Below are 11,200 nucleotides of genomic sequence, written 5' to 3'. Positions count from 1 at the left end.
GGGCTAAGCCTCATATGTCAAACAAACATATAAAAAAATTTGTTTTAGCATTTTAATTTAGGTGGGGCTGGAGCCCACCCTAGCCCATGGGTGGCTCCGCCCCTGATTAAGGGTACAAATTAAGTAAATGGAAGGAACCCTCCTAAATGTGTTTGTTACCGGGAGAGCTCCAAATGTTATTAGTAGGGTGAGCCGTGGCTATCCTAGGGTCTGTTGTTTCAAGAGTTGGTCCGGTTGGTGCCATGGTTTCGACCGGCTTTTCAATGTTGGCGGTTTGCTTTGTTATATCTTCCTCCGCCTTTTTTTCGGCCTTGGCTAGATGAAGCTCCATTTCAGCATCCGCCTCTTTAGCTAATCTCACCTCGTGAGCAACTTCTATTCTCGTCTTTGCTATATCTATTTCTTCCTATAAATCATATCTAATTAAATTATGTTTCAAAACATAGATATATGTGTAATTAAGTTATTTCTTAAAATATTATCTTATAATCTAAAAAATTACCTTCTCCTCTGCCTTGGCTTCAGCCTTGGCCTTGCTCAACGCTTTCCAGTCATTCAACTTGTTTTTCAAGGCTTGCATTTTTTTGTTTTCTCTATAATTTGGATCTGTTTATCAATCTATCTTTTTTTTCTCCAAATGATGAAAAAGATGAGGAAGGTATATGAAAGAAATAAAATGTTCATTTATGAGTGGCTGTAATTGTACTGAATTCACATTTACCGAGAAATCAGATGAACCTCTCAGTCATATATTGAATGGCCACAAGACATTTGGCAATTGTTTAAACAACAAATTTAAGTCTTTGGAATATATAATAATTGAATTGAAGATTTTAATTTGACATAAAACTCTGTGTATTTATTTATTTATTTTCAGATTCTTGTATTAATAATAAGAAGTACATTACAAGGGTGGGACATTAAGTCTACATGTTTTGATCATATATTATTCAAGGAGATTTTCACTCCAATATTTGATTCAAAAGGAGTCTCAACTCAGTTGTGGCGAAACTCATTGACTGTTTATAAGCAAGATCGTCTTGAGGGTGTGAGAACCAATCCGAGTGATTCCGGGAATCTCTTACATTAGTTCAGTTACGGATGCAATTCGGAGAAATGGGAACTAGACCTTTCCTTTACTGAAATATTCTGCAGGATATACCCAAGTACAAACTAGCCAAAATTATCAAGTACAACATTTAATATATTGATCGGTAAAAGTTAATGATACAATTGGTGCGATCATGCACCGGTCATTAAGTAGTTAAGCGTGTTCACCAAGGGCCAAAAGGACAAGAATAAATAATAAAAGTGTGACATAGACGTGACAGTAGAAAGAGATATTATGAGTCAGGTGTGCAATGACTGCAACAATATTCCCAAAGGAAACAAAAATGTGGTTTATTTCCTGGTCTGGGTTAAAAATCATAAGGAATAGGAACCATGTTGTTTTAAGATTAGTTTTCCTTGTAAACTAGGGTGGCATATTCAGGATTCCACATGTTGTTCTCCACATATGTCGCAATCTCCTCCTGCATATTTTGGTCATTCATCAGGTTGTTTTTGTTGGTGCACTTTTAATGATTGAAATCAATGTGGGTAAGTACAAAAGGCAGTTATTTGACTATCACGGAAGAGAGACCAACAAACCTGACTAAGTTTCTTAAGCTCCCGAGCATCTATGTCTCGGTATCCTTCGGCCAGATCCTCTATTATGGCTTCCTTGATTACAGCTGCAGCTACTTCTTTCGTGATATCCCGTATTCTAGAAAGAAAAAAAACTATCTTTAGCAACTAGCAAAGAATCAAAATTGGAAAGCGAGTAATATTTCTTAGTGCCTACTTGGAAATTGGAGGATATATGATTCCCTTAAGAACTTCTTCTTCCGTCATGTAAGCAGCAAGGCTGTGTTGTTTAACATGCCACATTTCTAGTCAGACAAAGTTTTAGGTTTTAAGAAAAGTAAGAGCATGAATGAAAATACCATTCAGCTGCTGCTTGCAACATTCCATCGGAGACCTTACTCGAACCAGAGAGAAGAGTGCCCAGTCCGATTCTGAAATTCCCATACATGCAAGTAATTCATGAGTTGGAAGAGAATAAATTTTGCAGCTACTAATTAAGGAGAAGAAGAAATTTGAAATTTGAAACTAACCCAGGAAAAAGGTACATATTGTTTCCCTGATTGCTATGGCCAACATGCCCATTACCTGCAGAACGTGTGCCAAATGCCATAGATCAAGTTATTACTCACATCTACTTAAGTAAGACTACAGAAAATCTAATCATCCTTACCATATCATTAATGATCTAAGCTCTAAGAGTAGTTTGATTCTTACAAAGCAAGCACACTTAAAATGCTCGATTCCAGATATAAACAGTTAAAGGGAATAGGTTATTTGAACAAACAACTAAGTAAATTATTATGTCAAAAATGTGCCATAATTTTTCCATTTGGAAAAGTTGGATAGGTAAAATTTGGCAGGCTAAAAAATAAAACTTCAACACGTAGATTGGGGTCATACCAAAATCCACATCTCTAAATGGGCTTCCACTAGCATATATGACATTCTCACCCAATACAGAGAAAGCTTCTTCAGGGGTGCATTCAGCTGTCAGTGGAAGAAAGTTTAATGTGTTAGATGGAGAATGACGCCTGACTTAGGTATTGCAGTAACGAGAATACCATTTTTTGTCGGATTTGACATTGCAAAAATTGCTGGTCTGGTGGAAGATGAGTCCTTCAGAGCTTCTAATACCTGAAACCACATTTTCATATTACATATTGGCATTTCATGTAACACAACCAATTAAAGAAAGAAATATCAGTCTCTAGTCGTAAATAACATTTTAAAATTGTCTAGTAGGCATGACTCTTTAATAGTTACTGGTGCCAGAATGGATCATATTTGTAAGAAGAACTACATATTCACTTAAACTCGAATTGGGTTAATGATATATCCAGTAGAATACAGAATCTGTCTTCCACAAAAAAAAAAAACATCAGTGAAGTTGTTATTATCAGAATTTAAGCAATTTTAAAAAGCTTGACCAAATTGAGATGTACACTTATTTTTTCCTGAAAAGAACCTCATTCTGAGTTGTAATTTTTTCTCTCTCAGTTTTTCTCTCATTAATAAATAATTCAAGTAATTATAATAAATAGTAATTTTGAGAAAATAAAATTTTAATTACACCCACGACAATAAGGGGTTCACCAGAAACCTATCAGCTAGGATAACAACACTATTTAATTTTATTTACCCGAACGCAACAAACCCTATTTAGATGGGTTGGGAGAATAGTGGTGTGATGTGAACTCTAATGGTTGATTATGAAGCAAATATTGAACCTCTCTAGGTAGGATAGTGTACTGATAGCCAAGCAAGTAACCTTTTAATTACCTCTTTGGAAAACAGGCCACCGACTGCAGACAACCCAAGAAGTACGTCGGGATGTACCTGCCTAACCTGGTAACCAAACAAATGAAATGCTATGACAAAACAGAAAGTGTGGTCATAATGGATAATAGTTATTAAGAAACAAATTTAAGGGACATTGCGTTGATCATGTTGATAACTAAAGAAAAATCAACCAGATGTGAAAAAAAAACATTGCATAACACAGGATCATATCAAACTCACGAGAAATATAGTTTGAATATGGGAGGCTTAGTAGAGTTTCTGAAACAGCTCTACAAAGACAGAAACATGTTCAAAATTTTCAGGTGATGTATAGTGAAGGGATAAAAATTTTGTCCTACCAATAAGAGAACCTGACCTTCCTTTCAAACTGTGATCCTTCAGTTTTCGAGATTTCACAGCAATAAAAACAGGCATAATATTGGAACACTAGGAAAATATTTGCAGGTAGTTTGATAAACAAGTGATAATTAATGAGGATAATAACCTCTCAACATCCAATAGGACTTTGAAGGAAAAAAATTGAAACAATGAACCATTCATGTGACTAACTGATAAGCACTAAAACAATTGTAAGAGACCTAGGAAGACTAATCTGAAGCATATGAGAATATGACAAGCTTAACAAATATCTGACCTTGGAAAGCTAATTTGGGAGAGATTGCATATTCATCACAAAACAATATCAAATTGAGGGAAGGTATCGAAGTTGTAGGTGGTATTCAAACCGATGATACTTATGGATAATTAGTAGTCTATGTTTCTTTTTTTAACCTAAAACATCAAATAAAATTGCACTCAAGTTGGCAAACTGATTAAGTAGGCATCCTATGTGCTGGAAACAAACCATTAACTATTAAATAAAAATTATAGATTTTTTTCCATTTCACATGTTCAAGACTACGATGCATTGATTTGTTAATCCATACCAAGACAATAAGCATAAAACACAAGCAGTATGCTGTAATTTTGCCCACGGCAGCATCAAATGTAAATTTATTATGGAAAAACAACATGCATACTACTTACCACTTCCTCAAGACTCGCCCCTTCCTTTAGTCCTTGACGATCTGTTTCTTTGACCTTCCTAGCAAATGGCAGCGCATCTGGATCAATATTTTCACGCTCCTCTGTGATTAGTCCCTGATGTCATGGAAACAATGGCAAATTTTATTTTTTTAAATCTTTTTGCGAAAAACAATGGCATTATTTTGGGGATATCTTTTGCCAACAAAGAGCAAACTTGACGACCATTGCATGAATTCTTCTCTATCCTAGTGCAGGCCCCATGAATTCCATTCTTCACCAATGCAAACAGGACTCACCTTTTTTTCCACTATCGTAGAAGCAAAGTTCTGTTTTGTTTTCTACCATTTTTTTCTCCCTCTGGCCTCTGGGATTTATATAAAATGATGCAATCCGTTTCCGAAAGAAAAAAAAAAATAGGACTCACCTTAGCATCAACTACCCAGAATTGACTGCGTGCACTTTCAAAAGCAGTTTCACTGTCTCCTAGCATCCTTGCCATTGTTTCCTAGCAGCATTCAGGACACCTATTCCTGCACTGCAACAGAAACATTAGGCAGATGAGTCCAAAGAGCACACATGAACCTGGGGGTAGATTACCAACAGGAGTTGCATCAATGGCATCTGTCACCAGCATAATTTAATAAGATATGTTAATCACTGGTGACAACCATCCTTCTGCAAAGCTTTCTAGCAGCGTGTTATGTTTCTAAACAAGGTTGACATTCGAAATCTTTTAGCAAATTGGTAATTTAGCCGTTTTAAAGTAATCAGTTAGCCTAGAGCTATGAAGAATTATGGAAATGTGCCAAGCATCAAATAATCATTTCTGCAAAAACAACTAGCACATAATCAACAGCTTGTATGGCAGTTTCACCCCCAAAAATGGGGAAGGCGTGATGTTTAAAAAAATGATAATGATGTCTAGGATCTGCACTTTTCAGGAAGCGGAACAAAGTGATTGTCCCGTCCTACACTGACTGTGTCATAAGCTATGATGCTGCACTCATCACATACATTCCTCATGGACAAAATCACAAAAGATACCAACCTCCCGGCACCAGCAACAACAATTTTCATCTTTGGAAAGTCAATCATGGGCCTTCCTTGTGCTCGGACAGCTCCAAGAAGACCAGCAATTGCAACTCCAGCTGTTCCCTTCATTGATATTTCATCAGTATTAGTCGGCATATAAAATATGATGCAATTTCTCCCATCATTACGATAACTTCAAATGCCAAAAATAGACGAACTTTGTAAGAAAATAAGTTCTATCGATTTTGTTTATATCTTCCTTTTTTTCTTTTCTTTTTCTAATTAAGGAAGCTAGCACGACCTCCACAGTCATGCCCCCCACTTCAACTTAAAGCGTTCTAAGTGGGAATCGATCCGTGACCTTTCGTCTCTAAGGTACCGACTCTTGCCACTTCAGCTACCCTAGCGGGTTAATTTTGTTTATATCCTCTCAAATACATATAAAAATAAAACAATTTACAAGAGTCAAATGCAAAGACCTATAGTCCGATCCACAAAATTTGGAAACTGAATGAGAAAAGCATATTGATTATTGATTGGGAGGCCAGATTCTTGACTTGTTGAAATCAATTTATCAAGTCGATCAAATCCAAGGGTGTTCCAATGAAAACTATGCATTTGTACACAACAAACAGAATGGGTATGTTATAGAATGGAAAAGAGAGGATTGGCAGCAACACAACTCAACATTGTAAAGTAGCAAATAGGAAAATTAAAAAATGTGAATGTGTAATGTTATTGTGTGTGTGAAGAATGAGAGTAAATTTACCAAAACTTTCCAATGTCTAGTGTGAAATGACATAGGGGTAGGCCATTCTTTACTACAATCTCCTAATCACTCTCACCTAGTTTTAAAAAATTTAGAATACAGCCAATATTTCTAGATTTTCCAACGTATATCTTGTGCAATGACATAGGGATAGGTCATTCTTGTTACAATCTTGAAACTCCTACTCTCTCACCAAGTTTCCATAAATTTTATGATATAGCAAGAGAACAATTAAGGGACAAATATAATCTAGTTTTGCAACACAATTGTCAATGTATAAATACATAAAATATTAGCAATTACCTGGACATCATCATTAAACATTCTGTAGTTGTTTCTATAACGTTGCAACAACTTGAATGCCCACTTGCTTTGAAAATCTTCAAACTATATGAATATAGAACATAACTATCATTCTTGAGAGAGGAAAAATAAATGACGCAATGTTTAGCACTTTCCAGGATTACCTGTACAATCACATGAGGCCAGCGAGTAAAGACAGCCTCCATAAATTCATCAACAACAGCAAGATAGTCCTCACCATCAAGGCGAGGTTCTTGCAAGCCCAGATCTGACAGAGAATAGAATCAGTAATTGAATGGACAAAATAATATTTCTATTCACATCCACTGAACTTTTAGAGGAGTATGTTCAGATGTCAAATCAATAGGTATGTGCTACTGGAATGTTTGATCGTGAATTAACTTTTAGCCTGACAAATGAAGATCCACCTTATCATTTATTTTAAGATCAACTCTAACAAAGCTAACAGCTTCCGTTGCTCTTAATAATGGTAAATGAGAAACCAAAATTTGACAAAAATGACAAGGCTAACTCTGCTTCATTTGAAGCATATAAAATATGAGATGACATTCAACCAAGAAGAATTATTATCAACTAAAGGAAAACAGGCATTGAATGAGCAACTGAATGAATAACCAAGAAGAAGAATCATGATGAGAAGATTATCAAACAAAGAAAATCACAATGAGAAAATTATATAACTTGATTCCCTAATGTTTGATTTGATATTATGTGTTCCTGACTTGCTCCTCAAAAGCTTTACATGACTGATCTTTTTCAGTTCACTTATATCGTGTTCTCATCATGTACATTCTTGTTAATATTTCAAATGGAAAACTTACAACAAATACAATCCCTGATTGAGGGTCATCATTCACATCTCATATGATCTAACAGCTCTCCAGACATACTGGATACATTTTTAGAAAGCAGCACCAGTAGGACAAAATATGTTACTGCCAACTTCAGCTAGTGATTTCTATTTACATTCTGTAGTAGGTATTAAAAGGATAACTCTTACATAGTGGGTCTTTAAGAAGCTTCTGATTGTTGGTCCCAACATCAATCATGACAGGAAGCACCTGTTTTCACAAAGCGGATTAACTGGAAATTGTTAGAAATTCAGAGGTCGCTTTCTTGGAGATCAAATTTATTGTTATAGAAGATCGAGGAAACATCACAGCAAATAAATCAAAAAAAAATATTAGCATTGTGAAGATAATTTCCTAAATCAGATTACAATGGAGTAAATAAAAAATAAACAAGATTACCTAAGTGCCATACTGCCCTAGCATGCGATGCTAAAACATATAGCAAATAAAAATAAACTTAAGCTATATACAGAAAAATAAGATTTTCCAAGTGCCATAGCTCCTAAATGAAAGATGTGTTCAGCATTGGACTCATTAAGAAAGAGAAAAGGCTTTGCAACAATGTCCTAAATTCTGTAAATAGATAATGTTCTTCACATTGTGGGAGAATGGGATTTGATTTATAACTTTGCTATTTCATTTTTTATTGGTTTTTGAAATAATGGTTCCAGCTGTAGTTGCCAATTAAAATCAGAAAGTAACCTGATAAACCTAAACAAGTAAAAGCGAAGTATAAAGTGAGGAGATATACTCTCTGGGGATTAATCCCAGCAGCAGCAACATATAAATCCAGCTTTCCAATTGCAATTCCAATACCATGGACTCCAAGATCACCAAGACCCAAGATTCGACTTCCATCAGTTACAACAATCATATCAACCTACAAGAGAGCTTTTTATCAACACTCCATAGTAGACACCCATCACAATAAAGAAAATATTATTTTTCCCATGAGAAGAATAATAAAAATTGCAAGTTTAACATGGAAGAAGCAAATTCAAGCCAAAAAGTGAAGGATGTGAATTAATCTATATACTCCAAGTGCACCCTAATAAAGAAGACAATGTAAATCCAAAGTTTCATGGATAAAGATAAGTAACAAGTTAAATGCAACAAATCCAGACTCTCATATGGTTCAGAACAATATCAAGCATCAGCCTAACTCATGAGTGCAAACCTGATCAGCTGGCCAGTTATAGACCATCGACATCATTTCGCCACGATCCGCAGCACTAAAGTACATTCCCCTGGGTCTTCTAAATAGCCCACTATAGTTCTGGCAAACAAGACCAACCGTGGGAGTATAAACTATTGGAGCATACTCCTCAATATGGGCAATAAGTACCTGTTAAATGACAATAATCAGAGTGAACTTACTGTCTAAATCCAAAATCACTTCACATGATTATTGATCAAACTAACAAGAAATGCTGAACAACGATGAATTTAATTGAGAATTACTGGACAATAGGTTGTAGCAACCAATAAGGTGGCAATCAGTGTTCATAAGGAGATGTTCATAGTTATTGTACAATCAGATAATGTCCAAAGTTGGGCACATTGCCCCTTACCTTGTAGTACATGGTCTCATTTCTATCATGCAATCTATTAAGTATGCGCCACTTCGCTAAAGCATTTGGATCTGATGGTCCATCTTTAGTCTGCACCGCAAGCCTCTTCAAATCTGCCACTGTTATTTGATATAATTTTTTATGTCAATGAAGAAGTTCAAGTCATAATAATAATGTAAACAGAATAATAACCCAATGTCCCACCTAAGTAAATGAAAAACCATAAAATTCATGTCAAATATGAAAGCACTAAAATATGAAACACATGAAAACTAAACTCTACAAATTCTCAGACAGAAGAATCCAGCCAAGTGTTCTTTACATTTTAAGCTGAGAATTCAGAGCAAGATAGTTCAAATCTTTGATTTAGGTACCCCATTCTGATCTGTAGTAACACAGTAAAAAAATCTATTTTACAGAGAAAGATACTTACTGAATCGAGCTATTTGCTGTTCAGTAGACATAACGTTTGGAGGCAGAAGCCCTCGAAGATCAAGACGATCTCGTTCTGTCATGGAGAATGCAGTTCCCTAGTTTCACATAGAAAAGGGGAACACATCCTTATAACTTAGATGACACACAAAATAACACCTTTGTTCAAAGCTACAGACATACATGTCAAATGAATAACAACAGAAAATGCAGACATAAAAATAATGAAAAAGGATTCTCTGGAAGTTAGTTATGTAATGCAAAAGAAAAAATATTGAACTGCTTTCTTACAAAGATGTATCGTTTTATTGAAAAGGAATAAGAAGAATCTTGGTTAATAGTAACAAAACCAGAGTTGAACTATTAGGCACCAATCAACCTGAAAGGATTGAAAAAAAACTATCTTTCCATGATGTTCGTTCCTTGAGAGGAAACAGCAGCATTAAGTAAGAGAAACGGAAGATAACCAATCAAATCACCTTCAATCTTATTGATTTCCATTTCCAAGTTAACTAAATTGTCTAATTGAAACAAAACCCACCTTCTAAAAAGATTGGAACCAGTCAAAATGCACTAAAACAACAAAATACAGGGAAAAAACGAGAAGTCAATATGTAGATCATCGGGATCCGGTCTTGGTAGTAAAAAAGAAGCAAACGGGGAATGATCACCTTGTTGAACCATGGATCGTGAAGGATATCGATGCTGCGCTTGTGGACTAAGGTAGGGCGATGGCCTTCTGTTGTCGTGAAAGCTCTAGCCGAGTTGGCATTAGCTATGTAGTGCAATCGCCTGAGTAGCGACGACGATAGCTTCATCTGGCGGGAGAAGTTCGACATTCTTGTAACATAAAACGAATCTTAAACCCTGATGTCTACTAGCTTAAGGCTTAAGCAGAAAATCAACAGATAGCTTAATCTCGGAGGTGACCCAGATTACTACTATACTGTTTATGCGAAAATCAACTTTCAATTGCTAAGCGAATAGAAAATTGTAATACCGGCGCTCGCTTGGTTCGTTAGAAATATTTTGAAGGGTTCGAATATCAAAACTAGTTATCAACTTGTAAGTTATCTTTAAATAAGAGTTTCAATTTATATTTAACTCAAAAAGGGTATGTAACATCTTATCAACTCATTTTCAATTCGAATTTTTGTCACTTAAATTTAGGGGTGTTCAATCGGTCGGTTAATCAGTTTCGATTAAGTCCGATTTTACTTTTTATTTTACAAATCGGTTAACAAACCAATATTGATATCGGTTTTATTGGTTCTGGTTTTACTGATTCCGGTCGGTCAAGAATTCAATTTTTTAAGTTAAGTATTAAATTTATTAAAAAAAATTCAATAATTCTTATTTGCACCGTTCTATTATGTTATTCTTCATTTTCTTTAATGTTATGATATATTATATTATTGTTATAATATAATAGAATAATATTTGATAGATATATATTTAGAAATGTATTATAATATTTTATATTAGTGTAATAATATAATATATTTAAATCGTGAACCGAGAATTTAATTATTTAAATTAAGTATTAAATTTATTAAATAGTTTTTTTTTCGAGATCTTTTGTGTCGTTCTATTATGTTATTCTTCATTTTCGTTTAAGCTTTGATATATTATTTTATTGTTATAATATAATATAATATAATAATATTTCACGTGTATATATATTTAGAAATATATTATAATATATTATATTAGCGTAACAATATAATATATTTAAAATTTTCTATTTTAAACTAATTAGAAAAAATTTC

The 11,200-nt window shown here is 34.6% G+C and overlaps 1 protein-coding gene across 1 annotated transcript; it reads right to left on the bottom strand.

Annotated features, from left to right (window-relative positions):
• Positions 1-1,183: 1,183 nt before the first annotated feature.
• Positions 1,184-10,436, bottom strand: LOC124927019 (NAD-dependent malic enzyme 62 kDa isoform, mitochondrial-like). The gene is given in 20 exon segments (XM_047467354.1): positions 1,184-1,532; positions 1,651-1,765; positions 1,844-1,906; positions 1,986-2,057; positions 2,157-2,211; positions 2,527-2,613; positions 2,688-2,760; positions 3,406-3,471; positions 4,453-4,566; positions 4,877-4,959; positions 4,962-4,987; positions 5,501-5,607; positions 6,557-6,640; positions 6,721-6,824; positions 7,578-7,638; positions 8,180-8,308; positions 8,606-8,773; positions 9,000-9,118; positions 9,433-9,529; positions 10,103-10,436. Coding segments are annotated over 20 exon segments (1,866 nt in total). The 5' UTR covers positions 10,271-10,436; the 3' UTR covers positions 1,184-1,457.
• Positions 10,437-11,200: the final 764 nt, after the last annotated feature.

This window comes from Impatiens glandulifera, chromosome 2, assembly GCF_907164915.1.
Source record: "Impatiens glandulifera chromosome 2, dImpGla2.1, whole genome shotgun sequence".
In the NCBI taxonomy this organism is placed as follows: domain Eukaryota; kingdom Viridiplantae; phylum Streptophyta; class Magnoliopsida; order Ericales; family Balsaminaceae; genus Impatiens; species Impatiens glandulifera.
This window is presented reverse-complemented; position numbering and strand designations above follow the sequence as displayed.